We start from the raw sequence: 17,429 nt of genomic DNA, 5'->3' as shown, positions 1-17,429 counted from the left end.
AGCTTTATAAAAAGCTCGTTAGGCATCAGAATCACTTCATGCAACTTCAAAGGAGTCCATTTTCAAAGACAAGAAAATGTGTAGATTAGAAATGTCAAGCACTTTTGGTAAAAGGCAATGGCCCGTAGATATTCGAGCCCGTATTATTCGAACACGTGCACAAAAGTATACGGAGCAATGATTGCGCGATAAAGCTCATTTTCTCTTGTGCCTGTGAATACGACTTGAAACTAGAACTGCCGTGCAAATTTCGCATTGCGAGCTTTGCAGTGTACTCCTCATCATCAGTTTACGCATGTTAATTACCAATAAATTCAGTTAATTCGGCGACCGTGTAGTCCATCTACCTTTACCCACGTGTCTACGTCCTCAATACGAGTATTCAGACTTGATGCCGAAGACTTGCATTGTACATATTATACAACCTGCCCCAAAAAGCATGAAATAAAAAGCACACAGGAAAGCCCCACATGGTTCTACTATTTGCTTGACACAAATGTAAAAATACGCCACGCTTGACCTAGCAGGAGTCACATTCCGTCACTAAGCTTTCTTTGACGATGAGATATTGTATTGTATTGTATATTGTATGTTGTGTATTGTATATTGTATTGTGGTATATTGGAGCTGGCGCTTAGCATGAAGCACCATCTCGGCCAATAATGAAATTACCCACAATTACTTCGTTCGTGCCGAAAATTTGTGAATATTCGCACACTCTGCAGCCGAGAGAATGTCAGTAAATTACTTAAGGAACTTCTACTCATTGCTTTCGTTGACACCATTCAATATTTGTCCCATTTTCCTAGTATCCTTTACTACTGAATTTCTGGTCACGTAATTTCTTCCAGTATACTAACTGACGCTGTGTGCTGCATGGCAGACACGCTAAATGAGAGACGATTCTAGCCAGGCTCTAGGCTTCCAATAACTAAAAATACATTTTCTAATATTTTACGTACCTTTGAAATGCAGTATGGTGATTCTGCTTTCGTTGCCAAATACTGGTGCCCTCTTCCCCATTTCTGTATGCTCTTAAACCCCATTTCCCCTTCGCATCCGATAATCAGATTCTCTGGTGCGGTGAGTGCGCTCACATTAATACCACAGGGATATGATATAAATGAGCAGTGAGGATTCGTTATTGATTCCAGAAATAAATATCGTGCCCTTGCATGACTGCAGCCAATTTTCAGAATACCTGAATGTAAAAGAATATATACACATATGTTGTCTCAGATTACAGAGAAGCGTTACTACGACTTTCAAAATGCATTTCAATATATGCATTATTAATACGCCGGTCTTCACTGGCGAATTCACGTGCACGCAATGGTATCAGATCTACCCGGCAGCGCAGTAATTTGTACCTCTAGCTGGTGAATAAAGCGCTAGGGATACATGCCACAGCCAGATATCGCAATTTAAACGCTGCTCCCCCTTACTTAAGGCGAAAGGGACGAGTCGCATTCGTAGAGTGTTTGAACAACAGTTAAATGTGGCTGTGTGCTCACAAAATAATCTTTGGAAGATTACATTTAGCAGTCGCTAATAACTTTGTAACTACGTTTTAACATTCACCACGTAATGTCCTGTAAATTCATTATAACATTTTTTGACATTCATTATTGAAAACAGACCTCCTCCAGATTACCAATAATTTATGTCTTGCGTTATCCGACTGTAGCCGATGGCTGCAGTTCGTCTAACAACCTAGCAACGTGAAGTTTGATTCCTCAAATCCTATTCAGAATACCGATAGCCTTTCTAAAGTAACAGACAACTGTTTACGTCCTCGACATGTTGGAACCGTATCTGTAACTGATTTTTCCTGAATTTGACAACGGCCTCTGTAATCACGTCCATATTAATTTAGGTTGCTGTTCAACTGTCTGAACGGTGAACCTAGCACGTCTTGAATCAGTGCTCTTGGGCAGTATTTAGTGTTTTGATTAGCGCTACTGGTCGTTTACAAGTGTTATCTTTATGATATAGTACGCATTATTCAGTGCATGTAGCACAGTAACGTAGTACAGGGACCCTACAACTTAAAACTATTCTAATATGTTCTTATTCGAACCTCCTGACTTCAAATTTCCGTAACCGCCGACGCAAGCATCGGGCGGTGACCAGCAGCGTTGCCTAACAGCCCAATCAAACGATCTCCTAGTTTAAAGGAGGTCACTTTTGTTTGCTTTCAAAACGGATAATATTGCCTATATTGAGTGGTTTTTCTTATCTAACTGGCTGACAAGAGGCAAGGAGCACGCTCAAGTGGAGAGGGTATCGTTGAGGCCGAGCCAGCGCTGAAATAGATAACCAAATGAAAAGGGAGGCGCCGGCGCCTGCGATTCGTCCGCTTTCCCTTACTTAGCTTGCGGTGTGTTGTCTAAAATCGCGGCGGCGTGCAACGGACAGTTAAAAATGCCGCCGAAACAGATCGTCAGCAAAGAAGAGCTGGCAGAGTGACGTCCTATACGTGCCGAAAGGGCTCGATAAGGTTATACGGCAACGCAAAATGTTTTACTATACGCAAATAAACCCATGCTCTCCGGCAAGTGCGAGTAGCCAGTGCCTGAACGATCGGCGGCAGCCATTTTCTATTACTTTCGTAACGGGGCAGTCTCCGGCTATTCAGAAAAAAAGATCCAGTTTAGTTCGGTATATTAATGCATCTTTAACAGCAGAGGTTTAACGGCGAAAAGGCATCGAATGAGAAATAATTGATTTTCTTTTGTTCAGTCGAATGATGCATAATCAGTGCGTGCACGTTATGTCACATTAGGAGCTAACACGGTTTTAGTGACGCCGCGTGACACACAGGCGAAGCATGGGTGGCCCAAAAACGTTTTTGATTAATCGCGGAGCGCTGATTGCAGAATTGGAATATAAATGTTTGGAATAGCATTACGTTATAGCACCCCGGTAAATGGTTTTGGACAATTTTTATTCACTTGGTTGCGTTTCTCTTATTGTTCGTAGCCGTTTTTTAGACCGTTTTGGCACTTCTCCTACCTAGCCGCTGAACTATTGAAGAAAATAGAGCAGCACCATTAGTAACACAATGATGTAACTGGGATCATCGATTCTGTTTTAGTGTACGGTAATGTTATTGGTAAAATGATTACAAAGCGAATTATGTCTGAATAAAAAAGAATCTTCAATGTCAAAATATACGTGAAGGTTGGTAGTATTGATCACAGAAGTACATGTATATCGGGTGGATTTCTTTATGTGGAACATTTTCTCTGCAGCGTACAAAATTGACCCCATTTATGTCACTACAACTGAATTGACGGCCCAATGAACATCATCTGCAAGAAAAATGAATGGCAATTTCTTCACTACATATAATTATATCTTACAACTTCCCAATTACCAACTTTACGACAGATCTTTAAAATGAATAGTTAAAGGAAGTCGATACAATATTGTGGCTAAAACTTTCTACGTATGAAAGAATTATGCATGGCTCTGCTATTGCAAACACCAGAGACCAGCGGAGCTGAGGGAAGTTAAAGCTTCAGAAAAATCTAGGCCGTCTTCCACTGTGGGGTGTTTCGGTTGGGACGGCTCGCCATTTGAGGCGCCCGCCGCAACAGAAGCCATTTGTTGAAACCCCATATGCGTCAGTGTCGTGTGCCAGACGCTGTACTGACGTCGCCGTGTACCTGGTAGCTAAATACTCCGAAGCGTGCGCGTGGGTTTTTATCGGAGAGCGATGATGTCACACCACATGTGTCACCGCCGCGCCGCTCCGTCTCCTCCGCTAGGATCCACCCGCCCTCGCCGCGTCGCAATGCTGCGCGATGCTATTTTTATACTCTGCTTTCACTCTCACTCAGCTCCCTCTCCCCCAGCTCGGCGAATCTGCGGACGTCAAGAGAAACCCAGCGAGGTTCTAACAGCTTCACTCTGAAAGGCCACGTGCACCGAAAACCTTGGCGTGGAATTATTTTTTCAGCACTGTGCAATGCGCATCTTCGTGCAACGCCCTCCGTGAGCAAGTAAGGTGACGTGAATTCAGGCTTCGCGACACGGCGCAATAAAGTGGTCTGTCTCACCGCTGCTGCTCCATAGAATGCGGGTCCAATGGGGAGGAACGTAAAGTGCCAATCCCGTTCCGCTTGTCGGAAGAGGGAAGCGCGACGTTACTTTCTTTTTACTCCCTGTCTCTACGCTCCGCATGAATTCAAGTGAGAGCCACACCTCTTAGTGCCGCGTGCATAATAAGGCATACTGAACGAAAAATGAGACGCCAGTTATTTGGGTGTACATGAGGCTTTTGAAATTTATAAACCCGTAAGCAGACATTTATTATATCGTCCGTCAACGTTTCTTAACAACCGCGCTTTTTAAAGTTTGTATTTAAGTAATTAATTGCGTTAATTTCACTGCGTAATAGTTTGTTCTGGTTTTTCGTACAGCTGATGTCCTCCTGTTCAAGTCGTTTATGTGTGTAGTGATGTTATTCGAATGAACCTTCCAGGCTTTTTTTATTGAATATGCTCGCCCTAAAGAAACACTCTATTTAGTGTGACCTTTAAGAATACAGTGCAACAGCGCATGTATCAAAGCTATATCGTAGGTAAGAATTCTTGGTTTCCCATAGTCTGCTGAAAGGCAGTGATGTGGTCAAACAATTGCCGATGATTCCATAAAGTTTACGTCTTCCTGAAGCCAAAACCATGCCCCTCCTCTGATGGGGAGACCAAAAGTCACGTTTTCCAGTATTTTCCTTCCTTTACTGGCAGCACTGGCGGCTCACTGTGGCACGCTGGGTGAGCACTGGCTGCGATCGCACTGTGAAGTTGTGCCACTGGCATTCGCAGTGACGCGCTGGACTAGGTACTGGTTTGAGTCGGATTGCGCTGCAAACACTGGTGAGCACTGGTTACAGTGTCAGCACTTGAAATTCAATTCGCTTCATATCTATAAAGCTAGCTTGTCTGGGATCATACATTTTCGCAGCCTAGAAAAAGACACAGAAATTGTGCCTATCGTAACGTGATAGCATGGTAAAAAACATGTATCACTTCGGTAGCGCGTTACTGCGTAGTGATAGCGCACGTACGTTATCGAATTCAATAGCCCGCCCTCGACCCCCCCCCCCCCCGTCATGCTAATGACACAAATATTGTTAGTGCATACCATAGAATATTGTTAGGTGAGAAGCATACTCTAGACGCTATTTTAGGGAGTGCGCACTTTCTCAACATTGTTTTGAGGTCGGCACTACATCGTGAAAGGGTAGCAAACCGGACGCTCGTCTGGTTGACCTCCCTGCCTTTCGTCTCTTTGCTATCTCTCATGTTTCACTTACATAGCAGCACCAACTTAACATTCAAAACACAAAGCGCTGTCAGCGTCCCCCTTGATGATCACCAAAAAGTTGCCCTAGCAGTTCGTCCTTCCGTGCCTGCCCATTACACTGAAAAGTACCTAGGTGAGTTACCAGGAACCTACATTCTCAGTGAAGTATACTTACACCCCAGCGCTCTGTTTAGGTGTTTCCCGCTTCTTACGCGAGCACTGAAAGAAGTAAATATGACATTAATTAAGTATCCTAACTGCGCTCGAACAGTTACTCAATTGATGAGACAATTCTTCTATCCTTTGTAACCGACGTCGCGCTGCAGGAAGTAGAACGCTAAACTTAAATGGTTGGTATGGCGTAGTACTTGGTACTTATGGTTAGCTGGCAAATACTGAACTTTTTCGCGAGCACTTTAGAAGTAAAATTCATTTGGATATAGAAGGGAATAAACACTTATTGAGTTGGAGCGATTTTTGTATCCACGAAGTGTGGCGATTCTCTCTCTCTCTCTTTTTACTGCCAGAGGGAAGTTTTTATTCTGGTTAGCGCATTCTAAAAACACGCATTAGCCATGATTCGCTTTAATTACGCACTACGTTAGTCCTGTTTGTGTTCCAATACCAGAAACTCACCACACGCCTATTGGAAACTAGTTGGTACGTGAAAAAAAAAAGTGAGCATCGTCCATCGCCGTGGTAATGCGTAGGACTTCAAATTTAATAGGATGTTTTAAATCCTTCTCCTAAGGTGTTTTTCTTTTGGCGCTGCTTTCTCTTTAGTTTGCCGAAGTATTTGCGGCTGAGTCATTCTTAAAAGCTGTGCGTGATCTCCATTGTATAGAATTATTTAAACGCTCCTTTTCGGTCACTAACGGGTGCACCAATATGGCGCATCTCAGCCTCCAGTGTCCCAGTTCCCAGCGACGCACTGGTACAATAATCATGTGGGGCACTGCGGCAGTGTCACTGTGTGTCCTGAACGGGACAAGTCGCACATGCTTAAGCATGTGCTTGCCTGCACTGATGAATGAGGAAGGCGGCTGATTTGACTCTGCAGTGAATTTGTCTGCCTTCTGATAGTAATAAAATATTGCTTACCCTCGCAGCCTGGCTGATCATGCCCACCATTTGGGTAGAAGTCAACATGCCCAATGGGCGCCTTGATTCCTAGTTTTAGTTCTGCGAGAATACCCGAGTCGGTGTGTATAACATCAACAAATTCCGCGTCCTTCCTCGACAACGCCACAATCGTGTTTTCAAACAAAGGACCAGCTGGATCTAGACCTAGAAAACAAGGGTGTTCACGTTAACAATATGTACAATATCACTGAAAAAAACATGATTTCAGTAGACACCCGTGCATAGCAAGTGCTCCACCGGAGGTGGAAATATCTTTTTCTGTGCAAGTTCAAAACACGTGCACACAAAAAACGATCACGTCTAACGGCGTGAGACTTCAAGGATGGAAGGCATGCATGCTTCACGGATATTGCCATGCTTCGCTGTCTCAATATTTGCGCATTTGATATCACCTGATGATAATATCTGTAAATTTTCATTCGACGCGCCCAGATTACCCGAAACAAAGGATAACCGGAAATGTCTTCAAGAATAGCAGCGTTTACATGAATGCGACAGTGGGGTGCAGCATTCTTACCGCATCACAGAACATACGATGAGAGGCTGAATAGGCCTCGTGAGCAGCTGTTCGGAATCGGAAACACAGTGCTCTTCTAGTCACCAGAGAGAGGGTGAGAGTGGCCACTAGTGAAGCCAACCTGTATACGTCGTGAAAAAAAAGAAAGTCAGCTTCTATTTACCGCTCTATGCATACGCGTTACAACGGCTAAAGAACGCCTGCAAGCTCGCGAAGGTGCAATTTTAATGGCACGAGCATCGAGTGCCACTCTTGTTGGATGAGCAGCACTTTCACTTCATCATCTGAGACGAACGGGGACGAAGTTCAAAACAAATTAGAAGAAAAAATAGTACAGCGCAAAATTCGGGGGTTTCAACATAAATATATCAGAGCATATATTTAGTTACAAGCTGAGCTACTGAAGTGTGTAAATAATTCGAAATATTTACGAATATTTAGAAATCACTAGTTTCCGCACACCAATACCCACAATCGCAGACTTTAGAGACTCGCCACATGAGAGCGACTTTGACGGAGCTCCAAGATACCCGGAAGTAGAAATCGGAAATAATTACGTCACTAATCACGTCCCACGCAAGAAGGCGGCATGATATTTAAACGGCTAATTAATAGAAAATAATTGCCTGGGATAGGCTAAACATCTGCCTAGAAGAGCGAATGTGACGTCACTCCATCCTCTCTCACTTCTCCTCTCCTGGCGCTCACCTGCTCGCTCGCTTGCTCGCAACAGCTGCGCGCGAGGGCTCATAAGATGCGCTTCGTCCGCCGGGCGCTAGGGGGCTACGCCCCACAAAGTGGCGCGCACGATGCGCTTCCTCCTCGCCCTCTCTCGCTCCTAGCCCGCATGTTGTGCCTGGGGATGTTCGCTCGCTTAACCTAAACACACAAACACCGAGGTGCGAGTGCCACTAACAGACACCAAAGTCCAAGATTAGGGTCACCAACCATTATATCAATTTACCTGGACATCTCACTATGCTCTTTTTTTTTTCATGATAGGTGGCTGGTAAACGTACACGTCTTTTCTTCGCACACACGCTGCTTGCTGTCTTAAGACTAGATTAAGATATAGTGCATGACCCTTGTTTATTATTGTTAGTGAAAGTGTAACACATCGAAACTTGAACCACGCCACTCGGGTGAACAGAGCAACCATGGAGAGTTCAGCTTGCTGCGCCTGCCTTTGACCACGGCCTAACCAGACGTTGTGAACTGAATCTCAGGCTGAGCGTATTCACAAGAACTTCGGTTGCTAGAATTGTTTTTAAGAAAAAATAAATTGCAACCGATATTGATGCTTGACATACCGGATGTTTCAGCGAACACTTTCTAAGTCTTCTTCTGAGATTGCCTGTAGCAGAAAGCACAATTCTAGTCAATCAGCTTTTCCACTCGAAGAGGCGGACATTACAGGGAAAAAAATTGAAATGCATCATGGACTAATTAACAAAAGTTCACTAGTCATGTTTAAACTAGTTACCTTATGGAACATATTGCAATTAACAAACTCTATCTGGGGAGTTCGCAAGGTTGATCCTTGCGATCCTCTCAAGGCAAGATGACAGCAGTGTTGATGTAATAATTCCCAATCTTTGAGGAGAAATGCATCGGCGTTCAGTTACTTTTGTACTTCAATACATGAAAAAAAGGTTTTTCTAATAAAGTAAGTGGAACGACAGTGCATTTTTACCGCAACTTTGACGGCTCGCACCTCGTAAATGTTGTCATTCAACACAGGTACCTTCAAGTACCGCCTTGGTTCATCATCAGGACGGGCTTGCCCCTTTGTGCTATTGTCAAGACCGGGCTGGGCTCTGAAATCGCGACACGTGCAGCTCTGTAGTCAAGCTACCACGTCTTAGCTAACGCATGCCGCGCATGGGTCAAGCGTTCCTGCCGGAAGCAATGAGCTACTCCTCCGTCACCTGCCGTCAGGCTTCACCGACACACCCGCGCCACAGCTTCATAGCGCCGCATTTCCACCGTCCACCACCGCCATGAGTGCACCGGCCTAGTCGTTCTTGTAATGTGCCAAATAAGACTGACGTTTTGGCCTGACCCCGACCGACAACCGCTGTGCTCTCTTTGCGGAAAAGCTGGTGACGTGTTCCTAGAAGGCCCATACCACGAGATTATTTAGTGATTAACTCGCTGCGTCCAAAGCAAGGGGGACGACCACGTGGAATTGCCGGATAACTTGCAGCAACTCAGTGGAGAGTGCGACGGCGTTGCCGTTCACCATCACCTGGACGCCGTCCTTCAGCTAAGATCTAACGTACACTGGCCCAACCCACGGCCGGCCCTTATCTATATTACTCAGAAATTTTGAAACGGGAACCGACATAGCTGCGTTTGCTGTACGTCGAAATGTCAAAGATTCTCTGCCGATGACGACAACGCTGCAAGAACCTTCTCGACGCAGCAGTGACACGCCACCAGCCATATCGAGACTCAAAGCGAAGAAAACACCGCCGATGCGTGACGTGTCGACTGGACGTACTGTCAGCGTAAAATGAAACATCAACAGACGAGCGCGTGGTCCAAGCATAAGGGAAGGTATAGTGCCCGCCGTTCAGTCATCACCATTGGCAGGCGCGCACATCCGGCTTGGCCGCACTGCACGATCCACCTATACACTCTTAAACAAGATTACACCCTCTGGGTCGTACACTTTTGAACAAATATACACCCTTTGGGGTGTATATTTGCCACACAACAATAACCATCCGTCTGGCTTGCGTTTCCCTTCTTGAAAACGCTGCGCTGTCGAGAATGATCTGTCATGCTAATAACGTGCATGTCGTTCGTGGCTTGGAAGTACCGGGCTCGCAGCGTTAAAGAAAGAAAATGCAGACAAGACAGACGACGATTATTGTTCTATGTCAAGATATGACCCAAAGGGTGTAATTTTGTTTGAGAGTGTACACTCTTAAATAAATGTACACCCTTTGGGTTGTATCTTGCCACACAACAATAATCGTCATCTGTCTTGCTTGCGTTTCCTTTCTTAAAAACTCTGCACTCGCTACTCTCCTATCGAGAACGCCCTGTCATGCTGATAATGCGTATGCCATTCATGACTTGGAAGTATCGAGCTCGAGCGTTAAAGAAAGGAAATGCGGAAAAAGCAGATGAGGATTATTGTTGTGTGGCAAGATACTACCCAAAGGGTGTAATTTTGTTTAAGAATGTATAGTGAGATATTTTCGCGGCACTCTAAAAAAAGTTTACGCCCTTTAGTGTTCACGCTGTCCCCAAAAACAATAATCGTCATCTTTCTTTCCCGCATCTCCTTTCAACGCTGCGAGCCCGGTACTTTCTAGTCACGAACGGCTTGCGCGTTATCAGCTTGACTCATCATTCTCCACAAGAAAGTAGCGGGCGTCGAGTGTTCAAGAGAGGAAACGCAAGCAAGGCAGATGACGATTATTGTATGGGGACAAGATAAGCCGTAAAGGGCGTAAACTTTTTTAGAGTATGGCATTCTGGTTCTTATATTTGGAAGCGACAAAATTATATATGAGAGAACAGAAGACAAAATATTGCAGTTTATGGCGAGTATTGTCGCACAGTTCGCCACAAACATAAGTGCTATAGGCGTCAAATGAAAAGCGAACAGCGGTGTGCGTGGTGCGGTTCGCACCGTCATCATTCGTTCATGATGTTTGCCGCTTGGGCGCCACATTCATTCTTTCGATGAGCAAGCTTGCGCAATGCGGCCGAATCGGATGTGCGCGCCTGTCAATGGTGACGACTGGATGGCGCGCACTGCACCTTCACTTATGCTTGGGCCACGCGCTCCGCTGTTCACTTTTCATTTGACCCTGATAGCACCAACAGCGAGACAATGCGATGCAATCGTGACCTGGCGCCGCGACCTAGGAGCAGTACAAGATAAAGAACCACCGTCGTCGACGTGATTGCCACCACATGTCACCGCTCTGGCAGACTCGGGAGCCGTTTACTCCGTCTACAGTCCCAAGTTTCACAGCCGAGTTACAGTTCATAAACAGATTGTCACTGCGACGTTTATTATGCTGTAACACTCCAAACACAAGGTCATCACTGACATGGTTTTTGTGTGGCAACACTACGCATTGATCTACCTAAGTCCAAGTCGATGTCGCCGCAGAAACCACTCGGTTGCCGTGTCACGTATGTGCTTGAAGTTCAAGTCAGTATCCAGCCTCGGTCCAGCGTCATTGTTTGCGTCGGTGCTGAAACAACCGCAGAAGTAGAAGGCGTCGTCGAGGGTTCACAACGTCTACTGACCGATGAAGTGTGCCTACTCATCCTCTGTTTGACACTCTGGAAGTGTAAACCAGCTACCTGTTTTCGAGACACACCAATGGTGTAGATGATCAACTGGTATAGCGACACCTGAGTTACAACCACGGTCACCAATTCTACAAGTAGATGTGATTGCTGGGATCGACCTTAGGATCGGATGAGGAAGCGGATTTCCAGTCAACTGCAGGCAAGTCGAGGTTGACCTCATTTTGCAATTGTCTGGATGTCGTGGAAAAATACTCGGTGGTACGGTGGTGTTCGTGTGTTTTATTTGTTTGGTTTCTGTTGGGAGATTTCTTATTAAAGGGAAGCTGAAAGGTTTTCCAGAAAAAATGAGTGAACATCTGTACATAATGGTTTTCAACCCTCCGAATTCGAATATCGTATCGAAATTGAGCGAAAGAAAGCGCAAATATATTTTATTTTGACGAAAAGTGCAGCAGCGGACACGCCCAGCTCGCGCGTCTCGTTTCCGCCTGTGATTGGTCGGGCGCCTCGTGAGGTCAACACTAGTAACCGACCGCTGCCGCTACACATGAAGCGCGGTGCCAGGTAGTTTGGTGCTGTTTTTCTGAGACGGTAATGGAAAATTTAGAGAGACTGCGTTTTTCTGTGGAGTTCGGCGTTACTCCCTACATGTACGAGCCGATTGCGAAGAGCCGGCCTCTCGAAGAAGCAAACGATGCTGGCGCGAGCAGTGCTTTCGACGCGAACGAAAGCAAAATCTTGGGATCTCCTCGTGTTTGAAATGCTCTTTGGCGAGTATGTTTTTTACAAAGCGATCTAGTGATGTCGCCGATCTTTCGCCGATTTAGTGAGCTCGTTTCCGGTGAAATAACTGTAGTGTTGTGTTCCTGCATGCCTCCTCGTGGAATGTAAGCGGGGATGCGATCGTCGGCATTTGTGCGCTGTCCAAAGCTGTCGGCAATCTACAAAGACGATTTAAACGCGTGAAAAGCTTCCCGGTTCATGCAGTACGTGTAGTGACCTTCATCTGTTGACTACCACGTTGACTACCACTCACGTTGACTACCACGCACGTTGACTACCACTCTACATACACGCAGACGCACCAACAAAGGAGTGCAGGGTCGATCGAAGCAGATTACGAATGCACGCACGCAGAAACAAGCGCGGTCAGGCACGGTCGCGGACGCTGCGAAGGAACGAAACACTAGAGTTGACGTCATAACACCGCGGTTTCCGGTCTCCGCTCGCATCGTCAGCGTCAGCAGCAGCGCGCGGCATTCGGCGGGGGGCGGAGCTACAGCGCAATTTCAACCGACGATTACGTCGCTCCTAATTGAAAAAAAACCCCAAAATTTTACCTACACGGTTTATAAGGTTCCCGCATCCGCATATAAGCGTCTTATTGAATTCGACAGACTCTTCAGCTTCCCTTTAAGGCTGCAATTTCTTTCCAATATAAATTGGAACTGCAGAAGATTCTTTAATTTTCTAGCGATGAGAGTAGGTATTGCAACAATTTAATGCCACAGCTGAGCCAACGCGTAAAGGAGTGATAATGAATTTTGAATTATTACGATTACTAAGTAGTTGGGGTTGCTTGAACAGATCCATGTATAGGCAGAGAACAATATGACACAAGCCCAAATTCGCGGATTTTTCTCTTAAGGGACAATCATTGTGGAGACAAGGACAATTTCGCTGACGTAATGCTAAGAAGGCAGATACAGGTAAACATTAGAAAAGGAAGAACTTTGGAACTAGAGATTGAATGGATGGAACGGAAGATTGAACGAAAACCACAACAGTTTCCCGCATCTGTAGACTAAACCGGTGTAAGATGCGAAGTCGGGAGTATGGCTAGTCGGGAGCCGTCACAAAGGACAGCCCTTAAGAATAAACATTAGTAAAAATTACGCGAGCACAAAGGAGGCACGTGGAGTTATAGCATGCAATCTTAAGAAATTTGCCCCATCACAACTCCCGCCTATCCGACAGGCGCGTGCTTTATGTTTTATTTGGGTTCAGACGCACCTATTTGTAGGAGTGAATTCGAAGCAGCAGAGACTGCCAAGCAACGCATTGTCTTTAGATCACATTGACTTTTTCAGCGACTTCACTCCATGTTGTTTCGCCTTACTCATAAAATGTATTCAATAAACTACTACTAGTAGTAGTAGGCAACTACTAGTAGCCTACTAATGTACAGTTTGCATCGCCGCAAGAAGGCGACGCCAGTACCAAATTATGCCTTTGCTGCATGCATCTTGAAAAATTTTTCGTCCCTTAAATCCATCAACACATTTAATTATTTTGAGAGCGATAGTTCTACTACTCCAGGTACAAACCCAGAAAACGCCTGGTTTTGTAAATCTGATCTTCAAGTCCAGCCAAGGTCAAACTGGGACTTAGCCTGTCACTACCGGCTGCTGTTGCGTACGCCGCGTGGGCGCCCATATCTTGGAAGCGATCTGCGATGTGTACAAAGCGCGCAGAGTAGTCATAGCTTTGTATGCGCTACGCCTTCGACGCTTAATTAGTGTTGAAAGAAGACTCAGCATGATAATAAATTCGCTCGCTGCTGCTGCCTCGCAGAGCAGCGTCCGTGTGCTGTCTTGTGGTGCAATTGTAAATGCGGTACTTGCTGACGGCGCCGAGCAGCGTCTTGTGTCCTTTCCCAAAGCAAGCAAAACCTTGCTACCTCTCGACAACCTTGGTTTAACCGCGTTATACCACGGCAACTTTGGACATAGCAGTAGCGTTTGCACCTGGGCTTGCGTCCTTTTTCGAAAACAGAATATATTTTTCGTAAGACATGGCGCATGCATTCGTAAAACTGTAGAATGAGCCCAAATTCGTAAACTTAGGGAAATACTGCGAACTTGGCATGTATGCTATTGCTTTTCGGTGAGCATCGTCTTTCTAAGGGGCCTGAATGTTTCTGTCACAGATGCCGCTATAGCGGCAGGATTCAGCTAGACCGTTTTGTGAGGCCGGGATGAGCTAATTGTGATGCCGTGCCGACGAAGCAGTACAGGCGGTCTAGAGACAGCTATGCGAGCTCTAGAGGACTTGGCGCAATTGGCTTGGTGTGCGCCGCGAGGTTAGCTCTCGTTAATCATATTCAAAGCCATACTGACCTGACGGACAGGTGCACTGGTGTAGAGTGGGTCAGATCTGTGCGCTCAAGCACAGCGTGAGCTGTGAGTAGTGTGAGTGCACATCACGCCTCGATAATGCGTGCTGCGTAGGTGAAAGGAAGAGAACTGCCTCGTTCTGAACTCAATTATGCTAAATTCCTGTCGCAGTAGCAAATATAGGGGCGTCTGAAACGCTAATCATACCACAGTGTGCACACGAAACAGCAATCGAGACCGACTTGAGTACCGGTCAGCACGCGTTGCAAGCGGAAGGCTGAAAAGTTCACACGAAGAAGCGTGCTAAAGGACGAAGTGTTATGGATTGCCGAATTTGGCAAAGTGCACGGCGTGGTCGAAGAAATCGAATGTCACCTGACAGCCTGGCGCCCCCCAAAAAAGAAGGGGGCTTGAGTCAGTTGCGATGCTTTCTGATAAAGCGCGTCGAAGTCGGTAAAACGAAAGAAAAGAAAAGCATGCGCTGCACTAAAGCGGAAACGAGGCAATTGCACTCCCCTTCGTTCCGCTATTCTTTTCACTGAGTGCAATGCATGGCACAAGAGTGCGAGGTGAAGCGACAATGCGACGTGGTGGGACGCTGTATCTTGAATTGCCCCGATAATATCAAGTACGACAGCAAAAGTAGAGGTACAGAAGAAAGGAAGTATAACGATGTAGAGACATGAACCGAATAAGAGGGCGCCAGCGCTCACATGATTATCGCCGATGGGCTCTTCTCGCCAGCCCGCGTGATCCCTTCGTGTTTGGTTGTTGCTACTGCGTCACTTTTGTGGTTTCTGCTTGCCCTACTCATTTGCATTTTTATAACCCTACTTACTGTTTGAAAAACTTACCTGTTATGCGCCCAACCTTCTTTCTTGTGGCGTTATGGAAATGGCGTGCGCAGAAGCCAGCCGCATGTGCACCCAAGCTGAATCCAATGAGATGTATATTCTTTGGCTGCAGTTTGCCCTGTGATGTTTCCACCATGTCTTGGAGCAATTTTGAAAGTAGCACACCGGGCATAGGGCTATTCGCCGCTGCTGCTGCATAATAAGGAAATTCCGCTCCTTTCAGCCACTCCACAATAAGAACGTTGCAGTCAACCTAGAAAGGGGAAGCATTTATGTTAGACTGCCTATAATAAACACAAGGATTGTATTAAGCATTATTAATAAAATAACGTTAAATAACCAAAATGATAAACTAAGCTCCGCCTGCTGCACCTAAGTATTGCAGGCTGGCAAGTCGCAAAAATAAAAATAAATAAATAAAAAGGACCGTAGTCAAATAATATTGTGTGGTGTAAAAAAAAAGTGAGAGAGCGAATCTTCTATCCTCAGTGAAACCAGGGCCAGGAGAACGGGTAGCTGCGAAATTTATTGAAATGTTGTATATATATTAGAATAATACATAATATGGCGACATTGTTTTGACGTACAGGTTTTCTTCTCTTCTTTTCTTTTTTATGCAGTTATACAACGACAATTATCTTGAATGTGAACTTTTCGTGACGCACATTATTCGGTGCTGAAGCTTTTTGCTGAGGGTGTCTCTGCTTTCTTGTCTGTTGTCTTCTGTTGCATCTGTCTTCGGTTATTGATGACTTCTGCCGGGCTTTGTGATGTCTTCATTCTTCGAGCAATATGCTCTCTTTCATTTTTACAACTGGAGAATTCGATTAAGTTTTTGAATTCATCCAGTTTCCACAGCCTGCAGTTGTATTCACACTGTTATGTATCATGACTTAAGATATATTTGCATCAAAATTTCGATACGATCATCGAGAAAAAAATTATTTGTTGATCTTCATTTCCTTTCACTTGAGAGGTTGTTTATTATTTTTATTTCTACGTGTTCTTTTTTCTTCTTTTTGCCGACATATATAGATAACGTGTTTCTTTTTCTTTTTTGTTCGCATAATTATGTTTTTTTTTATTTTATTCACTACCCGCCGTGGTTGCTTAGTGGCTATGGTGTTGGGCTGCTAAGCACGAAGTCGCGGGATCGAATCCCGGCCACGGCGGCCGCATTTCGATGGGGGCGAAATGCGAAAACACTGGTGTACTTAGATTTTTGTGCATGTTAAAGGACCCCGGGTGGTCCCACTATGGACCCCACTACGGCGTGCCTCATAATCAGAAAGTGATTTTGGCACGTAAAACTCCATAATTTTTTTTATTCACTGAACGTTTTCTCTCATTTTCTCCTTGTTTTCTTTTCTTATTTCGGTTACCTTTCGTTTTCCTGAAATAATTTTTTGTTTTCAGTCTTCTTTTCAACATTTTTTTTCCTTCAAGTATACTGCACTCATGATCATCTTACACAAGTATAAAATCTCAATGACGGTTGTTCACGATGCTAATATGAGCTTTAATTTATAAACAAGCGTAGAAATTGACGAAGCTTGATTAATTTTTGTTATTTATTTGAGATTGTGTTAATAGACAACATGATGGTAGAACTATGAGTGCAGTGGAATACGAAAGGAAAATCCTTGGTTCCGTAATAGCATGTGTATGACTATCTATTCCATTCAGTTAAATGGTACTTGTTCTGTATTGAGACGTGTACTCGTTTATCTTTATCGGGCGACCACGTTTCACCACCTAACAAGTGTTATCGCACAGCGCAGGACGCGCCGGCATGTATCGGAAGTTTCTGGAATGTTATCGATGGTTCGATACGCTGTCTGTGACCGAACCTTGTGTAATCTGATTGCATGTATGCGCTACGCGAATAATGTAGAACTTCGTGGAAGGCATGCGAGTCCCACTGATTATTCTGGAACATTCGACGACTGATCCATAAAAGCCGACGCGCTTGACCCGCTGATCAGATTTCGACGATCGCCGATCGTGTTCGCCTCTATTGCTCTCCTTTGAGTCTAACTTGCTTTTGTGGGCACAAGTTCGCCCAATAAAGCGCTAGTTTCGTCATTCACTGTTTTGCTTTCTTCCCCGTCACTACCACGTGACAGAATTTAGCCAAATCTTGAGCCACAAATTACGTTTCCTGCATTCTTAGAGTTTCAACGTTTTCATGGATATCTATGTACA

The 17,429-nt window shown here is 45.0% G+C and overlaps 1 protein-coding gene across 1 annotated transcript; it reads right to left on the bottom strand.

Annotated features, from left to right (window-relative positions):
* Positions 1–905: 905 nt before the first annotated feature.
* Positions 906–16,930, bottom strand: LOC129385356 (lipoprotein lipase-like). Its single transcript, XM_072289526.1, has 3 exons — positions 15,225–16,930; positions 6,415–6,600; positions 906–1,075 (listed from the first exon to the last, which is right to left on the bottom strand). Exons 1-3 carry the CDS (start codon positions 15,394–15,396, stop codon positions 906–908), a joined length of 528 nt encoding a protein of 175 aa, XP_072145627.1. The 5' UTR covers positions 15,397–16,930.
* Positions 16,931–17,429: the final 499 nt, after the last annotated feature.

The sequence above is a fragment of the Dermacentor andersoni genome, chromosome 7 (assembly GCF_023375885.2).
Source record: "Dermacentor andersoni chromosome 7, qqDerAnde1_hic_scaffold, whole genome shotgun sequence".
Classification (NCBI taxonomy): Eukaryota; Metazoa; Arthropoda; class Arachnida; order Ixodida; family Ixodidae; genus Dermacentor; species Dermacentor andersoni.
Note: the sequence above shows the minus strand (reverse complement) of the source record. Positions and strands in the feature narration are given on the sequence as shown.